This window comes from Ruditapes philippinarum, unplaced genomic scaffold (assembly GCF_026571515.1).
Source record: "Ruditapes philippinarum isolate M1 unplaced genomic scaffold, ASM2657151v2 ctg2291_1_1_1_1, whole genome shotgun sequence".
NCBI lineage: Eukaryota > Metazoa > Mollusca > Bivalvia > Venerida > Veneridae > Ruditapes > Ruditapes philippinarum.
In genome coordinates this window covers 37,251-47,796 of record NW_026859584.1, presented here as the reverse complement: position 1 = coordinate 47,796, position 10,546 = coordinate 37,251, and the positions used below count along the sequence as shown (strand labels likewise).

General features: G+C 35.1%; 1 protein-coding gene across 1 annotated transcript in view; it reads right to left on the bottom strand.

The window, feature by feature from the left end:
* Window positions 1–6,080: 6,080 nt before the first annotated feature.
* LOC132757156 (testis-expressed protein 10 homolog) overlaps window positions 6,081–10,546 on the bottom strand; it is a 29,963-nt gene continuing 25,497 nt past the window's right edge. The window contains exons 15-16 of the mRNA XM_060748349.1: window positions 7,939–8,090; window positions 6,081–7,244 (exon numbers count right to left, since the gene is read on the bottom strand). Of these exons, the coding sequence (XP_060604332.1) occupies window positions 7,176–7,244; window positions 7,939–8,090 (221 nt within the window). The 3' untranslated portion in view covers window positions 6,081–7,175. The remainder of the gene's footprint in view (window positions 7,245–7,938; window positions 8,091–10,546) is intronic.

The window sequence follows — 10,546 nt, the reverse complement described above, 5'->3', positions numbered from 1 at the left end:
TAAGGTGATTCAGGCAGTTAATTGTCGTTCACTGTATAATGTATGATAGATAGAACTTTTCAAACTGCATAAAAATTACACCTTGAAATATGTAATAACGTCGTGTTTACGCCAAATGTCGTCTGAACATCAGTTTATCTTCATAAATGTCAACATATATTCTACATGGGGTGTTCATTTTCAGTCAGTAATAAAAGCTTGTGTACCTGTCGCTGAGATAATACCACCACTTATTTTTATATGTTTTTATATACGTATTATGTTTAAAATTCATTGTTGTTATTAAAATAATAAAATTTATTCATTTCAAAAATGACATGCTGTCCCGACTTCTATTAAAATAGAAAAAAGTAGAAACCCTGAAATGTAACAAGCTCGCTACACGTCCAGATAGAGGTCTAAACAATTTTAACATGTAAGGATTCTTCCTGGCGTCCTCAAAGAGTTGCTACGAAGATCCCACGATGTCCAATCACGTTCCTTTACGTAAGTTTGCTCTCACGGCGCTTCCACGGTGAAAAGACGTTCTTTTGTTCTTCCTTAAAAGGGATGGGGATAGGAGCGCCATTCAATTTCCGTTTAACAACCACATCGTTTACATTTTGCGCTCAAAGAGTTCATATGGTTTTGTAGGAGGCTTTACTTCGCAGTTATTGAGTTGTAAGGAAACCTTAATGTGATGGTATAATTTCCTTCACAGTGATTCCATTGCATTTTTATCAGAACGCCTAACGACGACGCTTGTTTTGTCCAAGCAATGTTCAATGCAAAACGCAACCTAGATTAGTATATGGCAAAATGCTGAATAAAGAACTCATCAGAATGGTAACATTCAAGGGGAAAATTTAAGATGTATGATCTTATGAACAACCCTCGATTGTTGTTGTTATAAAATAAAATATGAAATGCTTTAATAAATATTTAATGCAAGCGTACCTTGATTTTATATTACATTTGCTACTAACGTCTATCAAGTGTTAAATTAAGTTGAACATTTCTTTATCATTTCCGAGTCAACGTACCTTGTTGATTTCTCAGAACATCAATAAAGTAATAGAAGAAAACAGAATATATATCTCATCATTGCAAAAAGCTGACAAAAACATGAGATGCGTAATACTAGGCAATACCGTTCATATGAACACAGCTTTAAGTCAATACCGTTCATATCAGCACAGCTATATTAGACATTACTGTTCATATGAACACGTCTAAAATTCAATACCGTTCATATGAACACATCTATAAATCAATACCGTTCATATGAACACAGCTATAAATCAATACTGTTCATATGGTCAATACTTTTCATATGAACACAACTATAAGTCAAAACTGTTCATAAGAAAACATCTATAAGTCAATACCGTTCATATGAACACAGCTATAAGTCAATAATGTTCTATGTGTCAATACGGTTCATATGAACACAGCTTAAGGTCAATGCTGTTCATATGAACACAGCTATAAACATATGCGCAGAGCTATTAGTCAATAATTTTCATTTGAACACAGCTAAATGTCAATACCGTTCATATGAGCACAACTATAAGCCAATACCGTTTATATGAACAAAGCTTTAAGTCAATACTGTTCATATAAACGCAGCTGTATGTCAATACTGTTCATATGAACACATGGACATCTATAAGCATATGAACACATCTATAAGTCAATACTTTTCATATAAACACAGCTATATATCAATACCGTTCATATGAACACAGCTGTAAGTCAAAACTATTCATATGAACACCCATATAAGTCAATATTGTTCATATAAACACAGCTATAAGTCTATGTGAGGACATCGCGTTTCAGACGCAGCCACAGTGAAAACAACATTCATGTAAACAGGCCTATTACCTGAACAATTATCAACATACGCTTGCAAATAATAAAATACTTTGTATCTACTTTAATTTTCGATGAGTTTGAATAATAAAGTCAGTTCTTAATATTTTTGAAAATTGATTAATACGGGAGACATATATCCTGGCCCCATTGACAGTAGCTTTGAGGTTGCGCCTACCCCATGATATAAAGTATTGTCGGGGTTAGCCATTAAAATAACTTTGTAATTAATAAGTTTTCATGCTAACAATTAAAATGATTACATGTACAAATGAACATCATATTCCGGGGAAGGTTGACATTCATGAGACGAAATTCATTAATTTAAAGTTAATTTTAAGTAAATTAATGAAATAAATGTTTAACTGTCATTTTAGAGTAGTTAATATGTCATGCTTTTATATCATTATATAACTGTCACAATGTAATAAATTTTATTCAGAGCATGCGTAACAACGTGAAACAGAAACAAATATTAAATAATTTGAAAGAACTTCTTAGCTGCTATTGTATATGAAGTATTAAGGAAATTATAGAAAACGGGGATAATGAATAATTATGCCTTTATCTACGATTTTGTGCGGTTAGTGATAGTCACAATAATTCTTACCGCGGCCGTTTCTTTTCCTTATTTCAAAACAGTTAAAATATGATAAACAAGATCAACAAGGAAAGGCGGCGTTCAATGAACGCAACCCCCCGGCCATATGACCCAGCAACAAGAACCAATGGCAAGGAGCCCAGGCGGACCCCAAACAAAAACAGGACAGGGCAAAGACAGAGCACGGACAGGTTAATCATTAAATGATAAATAATTTGTAACTGATTAGGAATTCAAAGAAAATAATAATAGGCCCACAAAGGGGAAGTGGACAGGAGACGGGTGGAAGGGGTGGGGGTTAATCAAAGAAATAAAAACTAGAGGCAATGGGGAAGATACTTACCGTAGACGAGAAAACAACAAGGGACACAAGCAAGAGTTTCATCAAAACAGTATGAAACAACATAGACATACATCTGAGGAACACAGTGGGGCGCCGCCTTGGAACGGTCAGCAGCATAATAATGACTGCTGGGGAGTTAAAACCGGTTAATGGTGCACCAAACCTCGCTCTTAGCCCCACCATGTTCCTATAAACGAGACAGTGTAAATAAAATGAATCCCCGCCAAGTGAAATTCTAACAGTTGTCATGGTTACAAAAGGTTAAATAAGTAAAACACTAAAATGATCATGTGGAAACATATAAAAGTAAACCCAATGACCATAACAAAAGTACTCAATGTCCTAAAGGAAGACAGAGCAACAAGGAAATCACCTACAAGGGCCCGAGGAAGCAAGGCAGAAGACGAAAATTAAGACAATTCAGTCCCAAAGGGCTTTACGAACTATCCATCATAGAGTCTCCCACTTGGTCCGTCAGATGCAATCAAAAGAGGAAAGCGTAGTGTCCAACTGTAAAAGGGTTGAACACTAAACATGCAGTAAGTCTTAAAATAGTAGGGTCATAACCTCTTTTAATAAAACGTTTAATGATTTTAGTAAAAACAGCAGAAAAATTACCATGACCCAAAATCTTACGAAGTTTGTAAATCACATCGCCATAAAAACCAGGCTGGCTAATCCCTTGTCGCAAAAGAGTTTTTAAATCACTATTGAATTTAGAAATTAAAGCTTACATAGTTTCTTTTAAAGCGTCATGCCTCTAGATAAGCAAAATATTTCAAGAAAGTCAAGTTTGTGAAAAATGTACCAAGATTTCAAGAAAAGTAAAAATATTCAAGTACATGTTATATGTAAGTAATGACTGATTTTGCAGTATTTATCGCCATATTTTCTACTACGTGACTAACGTAGTAAGGGCTATTTTTGCATATATTGACCTCTTTATAGTAACTTACATGGATCCTTAGTACACTTCACAATATATAACTTATAAATACAATCTCAACATTTTGAAGAAAATTAACTTATCTGGAGGATTGCTGCTTTAACTTATTTTAATCCTAATTTACATAATTGAAATGAATGCGCATGTTCGTACAGTGTGACAATACCGAAATTTAATTTATTTACTATAACATGTTTTCTTTAAGAATATATCTGGTTTGTTGGTTTTTATACGTCGCACCAACACAGTAGAGGAAATCTTGTTTTTGTGAACTTTGTGCGTTTTATGGGGAGGAGGGGCGCACTGTAACACCGCAAAACGTCCGTACCGCAAAACGTACGTATATGGACGTTTTGCGGCGCATATCGTCCACATTTTTATGACGTACATTTTGCGGCAAAAAGGCATGGTCCTGCCGCATAACGTCCATATTTTAAAGTTTATATAATTTTCGTTAATTTTGACCAGTTATTATCAGGTGTTATTTTGTGTTAATTTTAGCTCATCTGAGTATGCGTCTGTCTGTCTGTCCGTCCAAATTTAGCTTGTTACCACTCTAGCATCCACATACCCTAAGCAATATGTCCAGAGTTATCTGCCCTTGAATTACAATATCTGTTATACAGTATTTCACATTGTTACCACTACAAGGTTTCCATTTCTTCTTCAATCTCAGATATCTATGACCATAAAATCTCAACAAAGTTAGATTATAGGCTAAATATAACAAAAAACAACAACAAAAAACGCACCATATTTCACCTTGTTAGTGCTTTCGTTTCTTCTCCATTCTTAATTTTTTTATACAGAATATGTATAACAATAAGGTCTCGATCAAGGTCATTTATGAGCTAAAACGACTGAATATGTCAAGAGTTATTTGCCTTTGAATAATAAAAATAAAGACATATTTTAAAGTCATATTATTGAATTGGGATAAAACTGCCATTTCTTTCTTATCAATGATCAGATGTCATTCATACATTTATGACAGGACATCTTGAATAGTTCAACTATAATATTGACCTTGAAATGACATTGACCTCAAGGTCACTATCGAATTTTGCTTAAATTATCATATCTTTATCATTGCCAGATATTTGGATAGTGATGACCATTTCAGACGTAGAATTGATTACTGATATCAGTTACCCATATTCTGACCAAGTACTTGACATGTACTTGCTTTTTATTTGTAATATTCAAAGCTATCTACCCTTGTCATGTGGAGCCTTTATAGGTAGGTGGGCGATATAAGGCCACCATGACCTTTTTGCTTTGTTCAATTATAAAATTACATCATTCAATTATAAAATTACATTATGACATTCAAACAAAACGCTTACATTACGATATTTAGTTTTATCAATAGAACACATTGAACTTCTTTTTCATCATTTATGCGGAAGAATGTTTGTTATAATATACTCTATTACACATTATCTATGTAACTTAAAGGCGAAATGTTTTGTTTTTCAGGCGATAAAGTATTACGGTTTTAGTAAAGGGCCGGACTTTTCGTTTAACCTATAGATTAAATCATTTTTGAAAGTTATATTTTATGACAATTTCAAACTTGTATTTACTAGATTTGTAGTTCAAAATATTTGAGCCGTGTCAAGCAGAAATGCGCACTATCGTCATTTTTTTCCACATATTGATGTTCAAAAATAACAATCTGCTCAAATATGACTAAGCGGCTAAAAGTCCGCGACCCAATAAATGCACTCTTGCTCAAAGATGACTAGGCGGCTAAAGCACCCCCCCCCCATCTCAACAATAGCTCTCTCATTCAGATATGACAAGGCGGCTAAAATCTACCTTCCTCGACAAAAGCTCTCTGTCTCTCAAATATGACTAGGCGGCTAAAAGCACCCCATCCCCGCCCCCCGCGACAAAAGCTCTCTTGCTCAATTATGACTAGGCGACTTAAAGGCCCCATCTCCATGACAATATAGCTCTCTCGCTCAAATATTACTACGCTGTCAAAAGCCCCCATCCATCCCCCGTTAAAATGAACAGTAGAACCAAACCTCCATAGTAAACAAGAACACACTTCTTGATGCAATTATATTAAAAGCTATTGTCAAAAGCAAAGCTAAATTTTAATATTTTTTTGTCATTCACTCAGTCCAATCCCCGGTTCGTCCGTCCGTATAGCCGTTCTTTAACTGTATGTCTTAAGATTACATTTATTTCAATATCATCGTTTTTATATCTCTGCTGCTGCTGCTGCTTGGTTCCATTCCATAAAAAAATCTATTCCAAAAACATCCTCGGCTTAAGCATATTTTTTTAAATAAAAAAAGTCAGAATTATATAGGATCACAAAAATATTGCACTTTAATGTTTATTTCGTTATATCTTTACCTGAAACTATATGAAAGTGACAGAACCAATAAAAGTAACGTTTATAATGAATATATTTTAATACAAAAAATATGGACGATATGCGGCGCAAAGACACACTTTCGCCGCAAAACGTACCAAGTACGATATGCACTGCAAAACGTCCACACGCGTACGATATGCGACGCAAAACGTCCACACGCATACGTTTTGCGGTACGGACGTTTTGCGGTGTTACAGCGCACCAGAAGTCATATATAGTGACTTTCGAGGGAAACTGGTGGAGGAGCACTATTTGCGATACCCACAACCGTGAGGGACAAGTGGTTTACAGTTAACGACCTCAACTACTCGGTCACGGGCGCCTTTCTATTACTGACATACTTCAGTAAGACAGTCCCATGGTGCATTGGCTTTGCATTTGAGGACTGCACAAAATGTATATATGCTGTTTAAATTTTCGCAGTACGGGTCATTATTTATTTTAGCCGGACTGTGAAGAAAGAACGTAGCTATTTTGAACCATCAAGGAACCCACCAGTGTTGGGTCATACGAGGAAAAATATCTCCAGTGTGTGTGTGTGTGCGTGCGTGTTCGAGTTTATTTATACTCGCAACCGCTAGTCCTCCAGAAAAAGTATTAGTCATTTTATATTTTGGAGGATAGTGAAAGATACCCCAATTCTAGGAGCTTCTCCTGGTTCCTTCACGTGCCAAGTGTTTAAGCACTCATACAAAGGACCTCCATTTAAAGTCTCATTCGCAAGACTGTTTAGTAATTTTAGTTGGCCCAGGAATCAAACCCACTTCGTCCAGATTTACCACGCTGGCGCACTTACAGATTGAGCTATGTGGGCTGACTAGATCTCCAGTGTATCTAAAATAATAAATATACCAGTTTATAATATCTGCATTAAGATGCAGACACCTAGGCCAATACTACTCCTTTAAAGGCCCATTCAAATGTGCATTCCCATCCATTTGACTGTTTTGTCAGTTTATGAAGGACTATGGCCCCACGTTGGGGACAAACACAAATTTTTATTACAGTTTTCAGTTTAATGTGATAATCAAAACAACAATCATTTCACACAGGAAACAAGGTAGTTGAATTTTCTCGTCAAGTTCTCGGTTTCTGGCGTCACCAGTGCCTAAAATATAACAATACTCAGATTATATACCTTGTAATTACACACGTTTTACTTCATTCTTTTTAATGATTAATAATTGCAAGCCGAGAAACATGATTCAACATACATCCAAAAACTGAACGAGAATAATATTATATACTCAATTTATTCAATCTATAAAACGTACTCCGCTTAAATACGATTTATATTTCATTTTGATTATGTTGGAAGCTATAAGCTTATAGAAACACTCTTGAATAAATCCTGGAACCAACCAGTGCAAAACAATATGCGTAAAGTTTCGTGCCAAAGAAAACAACCCTGACAGGGTTTGAACCCACGAAGCCAGCAATCCTCAGATTACTAGTCGCGTTAACCACTCGACCATGCTGCAACTGAGTTTTGACATGACGGGAGTTGTTGTTTTTTATTTTAATACCATTTGATGGAGGTCTGGACTTATGACTTGTGTGCGAAATATTAGAACATTCACGTAATCTGTTTTTCAAAAAGAATAATTTTGTGAAAATGACAATTAAATGAAATGCAGTTTAACACTTTACTCAAATCGGGCCAATATCTTTACCCCAGTTGATCTATGAAAGATATTTCAAATTTTATGGTATTAGGTTTTCTGAACTCAGTAAAGCTATTTTATTATCTATAATAATACAGTTTCATCAAATATTTTATGACTATGATTTATTTTTATTACCTGATGTTGGGACAAGTAGGTGTTTACTCTATTGTTGATATTTGAAATCATGTGTAAACACTCTGGCCTACTTCTTATACAAGAACCTCTCCCCTCTGTCAGGAATAACATCACAGATTTCATAATTATACAGAGAACATCCACCTTAATATCTGAAATATAAATTACCAAATTATATACAATGCTTTAGATAGAAGCCAACTGATAACTCTTGACCACTAACACTATAGGAACATGCAAGTTGATTTAACAACATCATATTAGAACAGATATATAGGTGTAGGTGTATTTTTCTTATATCTATGGGGAGACTACCCAGATATTGATCTCATTCCTGAATCTACTTACCACAAAAATCATGCAACAACTCTGCCAAAACATTGACCTTGATCCATGTTGACCCCTTGACTTAATGATTTAAATCTGCCTAATGCAATTATTGTATGTTATATAAGAATACAAGAATATGCAACACATCTACAAACCTCCCCTACCAAAAGGAAGTTTGACATCGAGCACACAATTGTACTATTACAAAAGTTTGAGGAAATGATCATGACTTTCAGTGCAACATCTTGATAAATGCAACAGGAAATTCATTATAGAAACAAGAGGGCCATGATGGCCCTGAGGTCGCTCACCTGTATTTAGGCCACTGGAGCGGGGCTAGTTTAAACCCCAGGGCTTTTATTTGAACAAACTTGGAAGACACTCATTAGAAGATGTTTCATGATGTTAAGTTTTTACTACACACATGAAAACAATGACCCCCCCCCCCTTTGGCAGGGCCAATTTTAACCCAAGGGCTTTTATTTGAACAAACTTGGTAGACACCCACAAAAAGATGTTTCCTGCAATCTAACCTCTAGCTCATTGGGTTTTTTAAAAGAAGATTTTTTAAAATTTTACTATACACATATAGTTAAAAACAATGACACCTCTGGGGCTGGGCCAGTTTTAGCCCCAGGGCTGTTATTTGAACAAACTTTGTAGACACTTACTAGAAGATGTTTCATGCTTAATATCTAAACTCTAGCTATTTGGGTTTTTTCAAAGAAGATTTTTAAGTTTTTGCCATACACAAATAAGGAAAATCAATGACCCCCAGGGCAGGGCCAATTTTGTCCCCAGGGCTTTTATTTGAACAAACTTTGTAGACACTCACTAGAAGATGTTTCATGCTTAATATCTAAACTCTAGCTATTTGGGTTTTTTCAAAGAAGATTTTTTAAGTTTTTGCTATACACATATAAGGAAAATCAATGACCCCCGGGACGGGGCCAATTTTGACCCCAGGGCTTTTACTAGAACAAACTTTGTAGACACCCATTAGCACATGTTTCATGCTAAATATCTTAGCTCTAGCTCTTTGGGTTCTTTAAAAGAAGATTTTTTAAGTTTTTACTATATGCATATAGGGAAAATTATAAAATTTGTTTATCAAATTGTAATTTTATGAGTGAAGTTGTTAACTTACCATACGGAAAATACATTAGGATTTAGTTCTCCTCAACCATTACAGTAACACGCAAAACTTAATGAGCGTCTAGATGATCATGATCAAACAGGAAATCAGTATCACAAGACGCTATTAACCTCAGTTAAATATATTTTACCGTTTACCATATTTAGGCGACATTGCAGTCCCTAATAGAAAATACTGGGGAGGAGGGTGGGTAGTTGTATGGTAAGTTAACAACTTCACTCATAAAATTACAATTTGATAAACAAATTTTATAATTTCATTTCGTTCCGTTTTTAACTTACCATACGGAAAATACATTAGGATAGATTACAAAGCACTAACAAAGTTTGCACTCTTACCCTATGCTACGACCGGATGTAAACAATACGTTCGCACAGGGCATGCGCGGTGGTTAAATCCCACCCATTTTATTCGATTAAATTCTAGAACAACCTCTACTTTCGGTTTCAATTTCGCTGACAAGGAACAGTTTGAGTCAACGTAAGTGTTAATTTTAATTGCAATGTCCAAAACTTTGCACTACACGGCGTAATTTTCATTACATATCCGGTATTTTCACCGTCATGGTAGTTTTTATTCCACTCGGTCAAAATGACGGTACACATTTACATGTAAACAAACAGATTTAACTTCTCAGACAATTTAAATAAGGAATGGACACACGGTAAACTCTGTTGCAACGTAAAGGATATTCATAAATCTGTTTGAGAAAAATTGTCTCCGTGTTCAAATAAATTTCAAAAACGGGGAAAAAAAGCAGTCTTTTACCGATACCCTGCAACAGAACCTTATTATTCTGACGAATTAAATTGACTTTATAACGCTCGTATACAATTATTTATTGATCGATTTTCATTATATTTATTTTGCAATACCTATCATTCAATATGCAATCAAACAAAACCAAGTTTTCATACATTCAAGGAAATTGTAAGTTAGGACGAGCTTTCAAAACGAACAGGTAGCAATTTCCAACACGCTTATCGAAACACCAACATGGCGGCTCATTTGCATAATTTATTCATAAACGCAGGAGCATAGAACTTTGTTAGTGCAAAGCTTACCTCAAAGCTGGAGGTGGGTGTATTTTCTTCCTAATCTATATCTTGTGTCTAGAAACAT